The sequence below is a fragment of the Rhipicephalus sanguineus genome, chromosome 8 (assembly GCF_013339695.2).
Source record: "Rhipicephalus sanguineus isolate Rsan-2018 chromosome 8, BIME_Rsan_1.4, whole genome shotgun sequence".
NCBI lineage: Eukaryota > Metazoa > Arthropoda > Arachnida > Ixodida > Ixodidae > Rhipicephalus > Rhipicephalus sanguineus.
This window is the reverse complement of record NC_051183.1, coordinates 148,155,256-148,167,232: the sequence shown is the minus strand read 5'-3', so window position 1 is coordinate 148,167,232 and position 11,977 is coordinate 148,155,256. Positions and strand designations below refer to the sequence as shown.

The 11,977-nt window shown below is 42.1% G+C and overlaps 1 protein-coding gene across 1 annotated transcript in view; it reads right to left on the bottom strand.

Moving 5' to 3' along the window:
* Nucleotides 1-394: 394 nt before the first annotated feature.
* LOC119402390 (BTB/POZ domain-containing protein 10-like) overlaps nucleotides 395-11,977 on the bottom strand; it is a 160,145-nt gene continuing 148,562 nt past the window's right edge. Inside the window, 6 exon segments of the mRNA XM_037669532.2 lie at nucleotides 395-4,865; nucleotides 6,275-6,385; nucleotides 6,521-6,620; nucleotides 7,299-7,396; nucleotides 9,848-9,968; nucleotides 10,599-10,701. Of these exon segments, the coding sequence (XP_037525460.1) occupies nucleotides 4,441-4,865; nucleotides 6,275-6,385; nucleotides 6,521-6,620; nucleotides 7,299-7,396; nucleotides 9,848-9,968; nucleotides 10,599-10,701 (958 nt within the window). The 3' untranslated portion in view covers nucleotides 395-4,440.

Genomic DNA, 11,977 nt, shown 5'->3' with positions numbered 1-11,977 from the left:
ATGGGAAAGAGTATTCATTGAAACGTTCCTCGGACTAGAACATGATGTTGTTCAGCTAAAATTGTAGTTTAACATGTTTCAGTTCAAGTGACATTTTAATTAATCTTCAGCGCTGTTGAATCTAGGCTGATTTGTAAATAAAAGGGCGCAATAACATGCAACGAGGTCGAAAGTTCGGTCACTCGCTGCACGAATGAACCAGCACGAGCTGTGCTATAGGTAGAAGACTGGGCAAAGGTGGTAGTTTTTGCAGGTCCTTCACCTTCAAGTGCAAAGTGCCAGTTCGTTAATATTAATTACAAATACTTACCCTTAATGGACAAATGATCGACAGATGCAAACAAGTGCACAAGTAAACACAGACACGCAGCTCGGCATGTGTGTAGATATATATTATTAAAACCGTCCGGTTCTGTACAAAAGGAAGCAAGTCACGCCGTGGCACTCTCCCACACACATGTAACACAACACAAAACACTGTGTGTTATTCTTAACACTGTATAAAATGCAACAATATTTGCACAGAAGTATACACACTGTGAAGACTACTAACACGCGAGACAAGGTCACTACCTTGTCAGTGCAAGAAAGCCGGTGAGTGCAATGCGTTAGACTCATGTGCACAAAAAAAAGCCAAACTAGTACATTTTATCTACATTGTTTTCGTAACACACACGCACACAGCATAGTGGACGTCCCCACAGCACCATTCTTGACTCCAGGAGGTTCTGTAGCACAAACTGTGGGACATTTCACACTGCCGGGCACAGTGGCTAAATGGTACAGCTGTGCAGAGGGGGGACTACAAGTTCCGTATCAAACGCTTCTCACACAACACACATCTTATCTTATAACTAAAGAATGCGCACAGACCACTGCACATACACCTTTCTCATATTAAAAATTACGTGGATGAAGTGTTTAAAAATTCTCAAAGTCTGCGATGGATTCTTTATGGTAGTTCCAACTGATCAGTATGTGCAACCTGAAGGTGCTCTTAAGCTCATGCGTGTGAGTGCTAGTGACAAGTGAACACACGTTAACCCACCTCCTTTTTTTCTAGACAGAGCATGTGGCTTCTTGCAATATACATTTTCACACAGACCACATAACTAATTAAGTTCAACAGAGTGCTCAGATTCCACATTTTGGGGAGCATTAGGAAAATTCAGCCTTATATGCAGCAGTGTGCTGTGTGGGGACTACCAGTGTAGAAACCATGAAATGTAGTGCTTCCAAAAAATATTTCTACACACTGTCCTTTCTGTCATTTTAAATGTTGCACAGCAGCTAACCACAGTGTTCATTATTTCCTGGACCCAAAACAATGATTGGTCAAATAGCATGCTACATTTCACACTTCCTTTCAGATTATTCCCCCTTGAAAAGCACCAATTAACCAGGAATTTCAGCTAAACTTCTGAGACACCGTTTCCAGTTTCCACAAGAAATTGTAAATCACCCTTTTGCTGTATCACTTATTGTCTGTGAAGTGCTGAGAAACCAAACAAGGATCATCACTGGAGGTGACCTTTTACCAAAGAAACTTATCGAAACATTGGCTACGTGGCATTTCTTGTTTGACAACTTCTTACCACTTCAAACATATATCCCCAAATTTCTGTTTTGTCTATGAAAATTACTCAAGTATTAATGCAGTGCAGAAGCATTTCAAATGTTCAATCCCGGCTGCGACGGTCTCATTTCGATGGAGGCAACATGCTAGAGGCCAGTGTGCTGTGCGATGTCGGTGCACGTTAAAGAGCACCATATGGTCATAATTTCTGGAGCCCTCCACTACGCCGTCTCTCATAATCATATCATGGTTTTGGGATGTACAACCGCAGATTTATTATTCAGTATTTTAAACGAATTGGCAAATGACTTGTACTGATAACTACTAGTACAAAGAGTGGCTAATCCCATTTCTAGTCATCCTAGTGCTTATCCATGAGCACAGAGGAACACGAATGTTCTCTGTAGAGCTGTGAGAAGTATTCTACATGCATGTGCAATGCCGAACAAACCTTTATGCCTTGTGACATTTTGATATGCAAAATATAGCTTTCAAAAAACCAGGTGGACTTAGCAAGGAAAAAATAAAGGCTTGCAGATTGCAGTTAACAAACATTCTGCAATTTCTGATCTAATTAACTTAAGGAGGCTAGCTCCTATTGGGCTGTACCTTCTGGAAATTAACAGCACTCTGCCGGTAACTTCATATGGCTAATCCCATTTCTATAAAAACCACACCTGCCTCAGCCTCCATAAGCGACTCACTGAAATATCTACAGCATAAAAACCCCACTTGCCTCAGACTTCATAAAAGACTCACTGAAATATCTACAGCAGACATCAGCTGCATTCCCCATACTACACCAACAACTCCAACAGAGAGTCCAAGAGCCATCCACCAACAGAAGCCATTTATGCATGAATATTGCACAAGAACATCCATTATACCGGCAACAAGGAAAAAGCGGAGTTCCTTGTCATCCTAGTGCTTATCCAGAGCACAGAGGAACACAAATGTTCTCTGTAGGGCTGTGAAAAGTAGTCTACATGCATGCGCAACACCGAAGAAACGTTCAAAGCAGATATTTTTGTTCAAAATTATCATTAAAAGTCACCAAAAGCCATTCTGGTGCCGTAATGTCAGTTTACAACAGTAGAAACCCAATATAACAAACACAAATATAATGAATCTGACAAAAAAGTAAATCGAATATTTTGCTTCCCAATATAAGCAATGAACAAATGTATTATTAAAAATACTGGATTACCAAGAGGGTATGCTTTGGTTGCATGTAACTTTGCTATAGTGACATTCTATTTACATTAAATAACAATGTAGGGTTCCTTACCCAATGCCACTCAGGATCACACTTTTAATATGTGTATTAAAAAAAAAGTAAGAACAGTGACATTACAAGAAATATATGTAGATAGCTTGTTGAAGTAAGAATACAGCTATCAAATATGCTAACTTGTGCAAACAAGCAGACAATGCGTGTGAAGAAGTCAGAACAAGGGAGAGATTAAACTTTGCAGCTTTAGCCATATCTCTGACTGATGAAAGCAAACATTCCTTAGAATTTAAATTGGGAGTAACATTCTTGTGCAAGTTCATGTTGCCTTGAAGAGGCTTTGTCTCTTTTTACACTGCTTCCTGCACAATCACCAAACTGCAGAACCGATTTCAGCAAAGTATCCATTGATGGAAGCTTTATTATCTGCTGCCACAACGGAAATACAAGTTGTTATTGGCATTAACGTCTAACTAGGAACCTGCTGAAAAATTCTTGACATCTGCTCACAGGAGGCGCCACCTCTCTATTAATTTCAAACATTGTTTGGCAGAAGCACGTGCCCGAGCTTGGGACGGAAGAAAGCTTTCTTCAATTATTGTGACAAGCTTTCTAAGTGCAGTAAGAAAGCACACCACACATCACAATAAGGCTCAATCTTTACTTTAAAGTTAACAGAGGCACGTTGGGATGAACACATGAGTTTAAATTCACTCAGAGGCACTGCTGCCACGGTCTCAAAAATGTTGCTTTCTTCTTTGTTGTCACCAGGACTGATGAAAACACTTTTGACAAAGCATAGCAGCCATCAAAAGCACTCATGAAGGTGTTGGGTTGCAGCTAGTCTTAATTTTGTAGGAAAAAGCACAAATTTGTGCTGTGGGCTTTGGCTGACCACTAAATGACTACCATAGTCTGTCTTTTTGCAAAAGTTGTCACTTCTTCGTAACATTCCACATTACAAAAATTATCGTACTTAATTATTAAGTAAGACAGACGCAGAAAAAAGACTGCAACTTTATAGAAATTGAAACTTCTGTTTCACCCGATGTCCAAAAGTTCAGATTTAAATTGCAAGTCCTGCAAATACAGGACACGAATACAAAATGAGGTTGCTGCAGATTGGTAGCATGTTCCACAAGACAGCCTCTCATTCAACTTTGGGATGGTAGTGCAAGACACCAGGAATTAACTGTTGAACTAAACCTTCATGTGCTAGTCACTTCTAGAATGTGCAGCAAAAGATCTTTTCACACAAATGGCCAGGACCGTGGTGCATCTGCAGATCCAGAACCCAATGGTAGCCTCCAGTGCAAGATATACTGCATGGCTCATTATCCTTTGTCAGGGATTCCAGACAGCAACACTCGACGGTGTTGCCCGAGACAAAAAATAAGGTGGAAGCAGCAAGCAGCGTTGAACATTCTGGCTCCGCACTTCCAGTGTCTGGCAGTAAAAAATAAACCAATCAGACAGGTTGCTGCAGTGCAGGGCCTTGAGTCCATCAGTTGGTAGCCACCCACATTTGTGCTCTTCGTCACGAACACGAAAGCTGTGTCCTGGCACTAAAAAAACCTGAGGTTCAACACCGTTCCACAAATGCAAGTTCATCCTGGTGATGCGTGCATCGGCACTACGGCAAGTCGTCAGGCGGGAAGAGCACCGTGGGATAGGATTCCTTGGGCAGCACCACAACTTCTTCCTGCGGCTGAGCAACAGGCTCCTCCACCCCTCCAACGGCACCGAGCTCTTGCTGTAGCACGTGTACCACTATGGGCGCATTTGCCGCTACGCCGCCGATTGCACCACCACCGACCACTCCGGCAGCGATCGCCGCCTGGTGTATTGCACCGGAGTTGGCCACCGGTGGAGACCCGTCGGTGGCGGCCGCGAGATTCGTGACAGACTTGCTCTTGACGCACTGAAAGTCGACGTGCCGGCTCTTGGCCTCCTCCTTTTCCCAGGACATGCGCAGGAAGGGACGCTGCACGTAGTTGTAGATCACCTCAGAACGCCCGCCTGGCCGACGCTTCACCTTCTCCTTGTGGGTAGGGTAGCCTGCAGAAAATTGCATTTTGGTTACTATAATAGCAGCACCACTGAAGTAACGCAAAGTTCAACTTCCACATCGATGCCGTGAAATGTTTCCTGTGCAGGCGCCGAATATGGCCGGTGAACTTGAGCTACGGCTAGTGCATCTGTGACCTAGGCCAATCATCTCCGTTTACGCGCCAAGCACATGCGTCCCAGCAGCCATGCTCAACTTTCGTCAGTTGTCTCATCGCTGCTGCTTCGTTCGTCTCACAATGCTTTGTTAAAAATATATACAAGTTGGTATTGTAGACATGTCTGTATTTGTGTTTGCTTCTGAATAGGCAAATTATCTCGCAAACAATGCCCGCTATGTCTACGCCACCATTATTACCACCACTACCAGTCGGGTAGAACTTAAATACTACTCGGAGAGGCCTCGCTTAGATGACTGAAGCGCAGCCAATCACTCTCGTGACTAAACAGTCCCGCTCATGCATTCAGGTATGCTCTCTGAAGGCACGGTCAATGGCCGTCCGGATCATGACGTCAATCTGAAGTGCATGCCCATTGGGGTAGGCTGCATGTGTCTGCCTTTGAGGAGGAAATGCCCGACTGCTAAAGTTGTACCCGACTATATGCAGTTCAGCTGAGATATAATTCACAGAAGTACTATCCCGATTTCATGATAGACCATTCCCAAAAGGCTGCACTGATGCTACCAATTTTCTTACTACATAGTGTTCAATCATTCACCACTTTTGATTGTACTCCGTTTCTCTTAATTTTTTCAACATTTTAAACAATCAGCAGGCTATGCCATGTCTCAGGATTTGCGTCACATTGATACAATTATTACATTTCGTTTTAGAAGAGTACAAATCTGTTATATTTCATAGCTGTCCCTGTTATGTGCACCATGTTTTGAAGATGCAGTGGTTTTGAATTGAGTGGTGTAAACACCATGGATGTGGTAGCACGGTAGTACTTATCATTCATCCATACATATAACTACAACACTAGCATAGTAACTAAGCTCTTTCAATCGCAAACAGACCAATAGTGCTGCTCTTATCTTTAAATGTAGTCATGATATTCCCATTTTCTTGCTGCCTTCTAATTTGGGAAACTGAAGTCCTGTTGTGACAAGTGGCTCTTGGAAATCATCCCCTAACAAAAAATCATTACTATGGAAGTAGCATATTGAATTGATCACTGGCATTTAAATGAAGCACACTTCTGCACTATGCACAGAAGTTTCTCCACATCTCAGGCTCGTCTACAATGTTGCAATGCATCTGCAACCAAATAAGTACAGCTTGCACCTAAAAGCACAAACGATGTTACTTGAGAACACTGGCGAATATTTCAGGCAATATCTTGTAGCATAGTGCAGATGCACTGAAATTAACGATGCACATGTGTGCAGCACTTACCTTCGATGCCAAGCCTAATTTTTTTAAGGCCACGCTCTTTGAGCACCTGCTTGGCAACATCTCGATTCTCGATGTACTTGAAGAAACGGTACATAGCTGTGCTGTGAATGACTGAAAAGAATGAAGGCACATAAATAGGTAAGTTTACAAAACAAACCAATTTCTCTACAACACTTCACATCTCTGTAAACGCTGCAGATAAGTTTGTCCACAGTGGAACGAAATGTTCCAAATAAGAGAACTTACTTTGTGAATGCTCTTCGCCTGTCTGGGGTGGGTACTCCTCGTCCCAGTCAACTGTGTCATCATCCAGCAGAACCACTATGTGGCACTCCCGGTCACCTCTCTGTAGTTTAGAAAAAAGTACACACACATACATGCAATAAGTTATTTAGCTAAAGAAACAGACTCACTGGAAATTGGTCACATATCACTGAAGCACACATTTTGATGAAAGTCATCAGTGGCGTCATTCTTAGTCTTAACAAATATGAGGAAATCATTAATCAAACTTTTATACAAAACATATGATGAGACAACCAATTTTTAGAGACATTTCACTGGCTGCAAATATTTGATTAGGTGCACTTTGGCCAAATATAATTTAATGAAGTTGTGCCATAAAAACTAGGACCCCGTAGACACTCATCCAGTACAGCCTTTCTTGAAATGTTCAGGCGTTACAAGAAAGACTAGATCAATATCTTATTCATCTCGAAGTCTACAAGTGTGCGCACTGAATTGCATGGCAAAGTTGACGTAATCCCCTGGTGAGATGTCGTTCCGTCCACCTGTGTGAGTGAGCCATTGTTCCAACACGTTAGAGAGACTGAAATCTAACACAGGTGCAGCCACCCCAATTTCACATTTTCATTTTCTGGCTTACAAAAGCTGTGTTCTTGCTATAAGTGATGGCTTCGCTGTTCTAGAAGGCTAGTCTCAATTTCGCTAGATGTATTAAAAACCACTTCATTTGTGCATACAGAGGACACCACGATAAAATCAAGAAGGTATGGCTGCTCACCTGCGCAGCAATCACCATTCTGCAGACAATCAGATCTTCGAGGAACTTCTCAAACTGCTGACGAGCTCCCTCATTGGACAACTCGTGTAGAAGGCCCCCTAGTGAAAGGAGAGAGGAGTGGTTGCTGATGCGTGACAAAACACTGGAGCAAACCATGGACTGGCAGCAATCACAGCAATTTATTGACCACGAGGTAATGCAGCCACGATTCTTATATTTACGGTTTGAAAGTTGTAATGAAACATTCACTGTATGTGCACAAATATAAGCCATTACTGGAGCATGTTATAGTGTGCTAAGTGTGAAGAGACAATAATTTTAAATAACTTCCGCTCGGCCCCACAATTTATGACGACATTCTGACATAACTTACAAACCGGTTCCAAAAACACTCCTCATCTGCTATCATATAAGCATTCACTTCAAGCAAACATTTCCTACACATTTTCTAATTGGCGATTCTTTCAGCACTGTTAATCATGTACTATCTATCAGCTCTGCTATCACATAAGAGTTACGCTTTTTTGTTGTACTCTGTTACGAGTTATTTTAATGCGATAGCGTTACAGAGCACCTTTCACTGAAATTCCAGTGTCGGCGCCATTAGTTGTGAGTGAAAAGTCGGCGTTGTCCGTGAGCGAAAACTCGAGATAGATGCAAATAACATAATAAAAATCTTTGGTTAGAGTGGGAATTGAACCCACGCCTCCTGCGTGCCAAGCAGGCATTTTACTACAGAACCACCCCACTGCTCCACTCATTAAAAAAAAAAAACTTTACATGTATAGTCTCTTAACACATATAATATTACCTGGCAGAAGCATATAATTGCACCAGGCATCAAAACATGTGAATTATGAAATGAGAGGGTGATTTAATGGCCCACCAATTACAATGAGTACACACATAATTAATCATCATCAGCAACATATCATAAAAAGGTGCATTTTTTGCCTCACGGACGTGTAATAGGTACTGCACCAATTCGCAAAAAGGAAGGATTATGGCGTAGTGGGCACTTCCCAACTGTAGTTGCAGTAGGCATTCTAGGATAGTTTAAAATTAATTTTATGCGCACAGATGTTCCTTTCCTTGTGGCATAGTTAAGGTCATAGGTCGGCAAACTCACTCATGAGTCGACTCACTCAGACTCACTCAGACTCATATCGAGACGTGAATGAGTCTGAGTGATTCCGGGTGAGTAAAGTTTTAATGAGTCTGAGTCCGAGTGAGTTCGGTTGGGAAAAATTTTGGTGAGTCTGAGTCCGAGTGAGTCCGGTTGAGGAAAATTTTGGTGAGTCTGAGTCCGAGTGAGCCCTAAGCGCAAAATATATTGCATGAGTGAGCCTGAGTGAGCTCCACATTTCTTGCCGACCTATGGTCCTGTCTACTCAACTTCAGCATCACTATCAGCCTTATGTCGGCTCACATTTATACTCACGTGTAGTCCCGCACACGTCAACGCGCTACCGTTCATACGTCAGCTCATTATTTATTGATCAGAGGCGTGAGATGAGGAGGGAGAGAGGGAGGAGGTGCCTTGGCCTCCCCCCGCAAACTTCATGGGAAGTTACTGATAAAAATATCTCGTGTGAGTCGTCTCTTTCAATAAAACGGTCCTTATTGAACTACAAAGTCAGATAACTCGTATTTGAAGGTACGAGATCAAAAGGTGCTAAGTAGCGCACCGATTATGCGAGATATTGGCGTTAAAGAGCATTGACATTATGGTAGAAAAAGGCTGATTATAGGCTAGCGGACTCATGAGTCGACTCACTCAGACTCACTCAGACTCAGATCGAGCCGTGAGTCTGAGTCTGAGTGAGTTCGAGTGAATTATATTTTGGTGAGTCTGAGTCCGAGTGAGTCCGGTTGAGAAAAATTATAGTGAGTCTGAGTCCGATTGAGTCCGGATGAGGAAAAGTTTGGTGAGTCTGAGTCCGAGTGAGCTCTAAGGGTAAGATATGTTTCGTGAGTGAGTCTGAGTGAGCTCCATATTTTTTGCCGACCTATGGTTAAGGTATGCACCAAGAAGTGAAGCCAGGCTAGCGATTGAGAAGGCGATAAGAATGGGGACTGATTAGGCTATTACATTTTACTCTTGAAGCCTCCTCCAAGTTTTTTAGAGCTTTAGCAATGTATGCTTTGTGCCGCTTTGATTACTTTTTCATCATGCTTTTTTCGCATGCTACGACTATTTTATTTTCTATTTTCTTTACATTTGTGTTAAATGAATAACTGGACTAAACTGTAAAAAGATACTGTAGTTGTGTTAAGCTTTCTTTATGCTTACTCCATATTTTATAGTTGCTCCTGTGTTATGACCATTTGGCAACTGGTCACGAGAGATCCACATGAGCCTAGAGCTTTGGGACTTTTTTATCTTCATACGCAATGCATTTATTTATTGTTATCAATAAACTTTAGCTACTAATGGGTGAAGAGAATGCCACTCTCACAAGTTCAGGTTGGGTATATGGTAGCAAAGCGATATAAAATTAAATGTCCAATAAAATAAGAGTAATAAGAGGAGAATGGAAGGTACATACTGAGGTTGTGGCACTTGACAGTTTGGGCATCGAATGGGATGAGAAGATAGTCGCATGCCTCTCGCAGTTCAGGCACTGTGACACTTGGAGGACAGTAGATGACGCCAGTCTTGTAGTAATCCTTTAAAAGAGTAAAAGGCGGTGTGAAGTGCCGGCATAATCATTAGTTACTGTGCTAAAACAAAGCTGCTGCTTTTCATCCTTCACATTCCTATGCCTCCATTCCCTTAAAAACTAGAGGCAGCCAAAATCTCCAAAAACTAATGCGCTTGCTGTGAATACTTTCACAAATACTGCATATCACAGAAAGGCATTTGCATCTCTAGGACTATTTCCATCAACTGCACAGTACACTAGAGTACATGCCTTAGAAAAAGTGCCTCTGCGAGCACAAAAAAAACTGATTGAGAGATTTAAAAATATGCTGCCAAGAAACGACTTCAACCGCAATGAGCTCATCTAGATATAGAACTGCTCAAGCAAAACAATATCCAGTTTTTGAGAAATGATATGCAATGAAATAGGATTGAAATGAAACACAGATGCCCCATACATACTTTGTCCTTGCCTTTAAGTTTACATGGTTGAAACATGCAGAAGTAATGAGAATGACACAGTATATGAAGATGCAGCACCACCTATGTCACCATCTCAATACAGCCGCGTTGTCAAAATCATCAGGCTACCGAAATGTTGAAGATTGCCAGGGGATTCAGCATGATGAAAAAGTATGCCACACCGTCACACTTACCAGGATGGCTCTGAAAACTGTAGCAGACAGGCCTTCAGCCACTTCGTACTCTCCTCGCTCATTGGGCCTCGTAATGTTGTTCTCCAGCGATGAGCCAAACATGCTAAGAGCAAAGTGACAATTGTAAATTTATTATGCGGCTCCACAACACACAGTCAGCAAAACATGTGCCAAGATTTCAGACCTTTTAGCACGTTCACTGGCTAGTCAGTTAGGTTTTATAGTAAGATGGCGAAGCACTACTGCACTGGGATATACATGAAGAAAATGCATACGCTTCACTGTGCGTGTCATCTTCATCTCTGTCTCTGCGCAGTTGCACTGCATTTCGTAACTCAGAACTTGCTCTCGATAAAGCAGAATTAGTGGCAATTACAATATGCACATGATCATTTTAATAGAAACGTGTGAATAAAACTTTGAATATGAATCAAATATGATCAAGGCAGAAAAGTGCATTTGTATTCGAATATCAAGAATGTGTGTAATGTTAGAAACATTCAAAGCAGGAAGTAACAGTGGCTTTTGTTACTTTCTTAAGATAAATTAATGAAACTGCATTTTACTTGGCTGAACCAGGTTGAAGAGACTACAGGCAATGCACTAATAACGAATTATCATGTTGAAAAATTTTTTCCTCCGCATGTTCACATAGTAAGTGCATCTCCATTCCTATTTGCCTTATGACAAATATGAAAATGAGAAAGACCCTAAGACACGGAATTGAGCTGGCAGAATGTAATGTAATGCTTGCACATAGCCTTCTTTCCCGTAGATTTAAGTACTGTTTAGGAAGCACTCGATGGTCAACTCACTGGTATGTAGAGTATAAAAGAGCTACGAAATAAAGCTTGATGATAAAGAAACCACTGCTGTTGTATGTGCATGTGGGAGATAAGGCTGAGACGGAAGGGAAGGTAATGCGCATCATGCATATTTTTCGGTGAATAGAGTAAAACACCACTAACTGGCGAGAACGCAGCAAACTGCACTGAACAATAATATGCAGTAACCGGGACAAATAAATTTGTTGCCTGCTCACATGTGCCGCTGCTAAAGAAGAAAATGCAATGCTCAGTTAAATGTTGCATAAAGTACCTACTAGAAGGCTTTTTCCTTCTTTTTAGCATGGCATGAAAGAAACTTTAGCTCTCTCGCAGGCCTGTGCGATAGAACGTGGTGGCAATGCCAAGGCACATAAGCATGTGCACAAGGGGGGAGGGGAGGGGGCGCCCCCTTCCATTTCTTAAGGAGGGGCCGTATGTATGTGTGTAAGTATGTATATAGGTCGCCGCCCTCTGAGGGCCCCCCCTCCAATGAAGGGAGACTTTAAGCCCTGGGGGGCGCCCTCCTTAATCACCCAAAGGGTGCGCCATTTT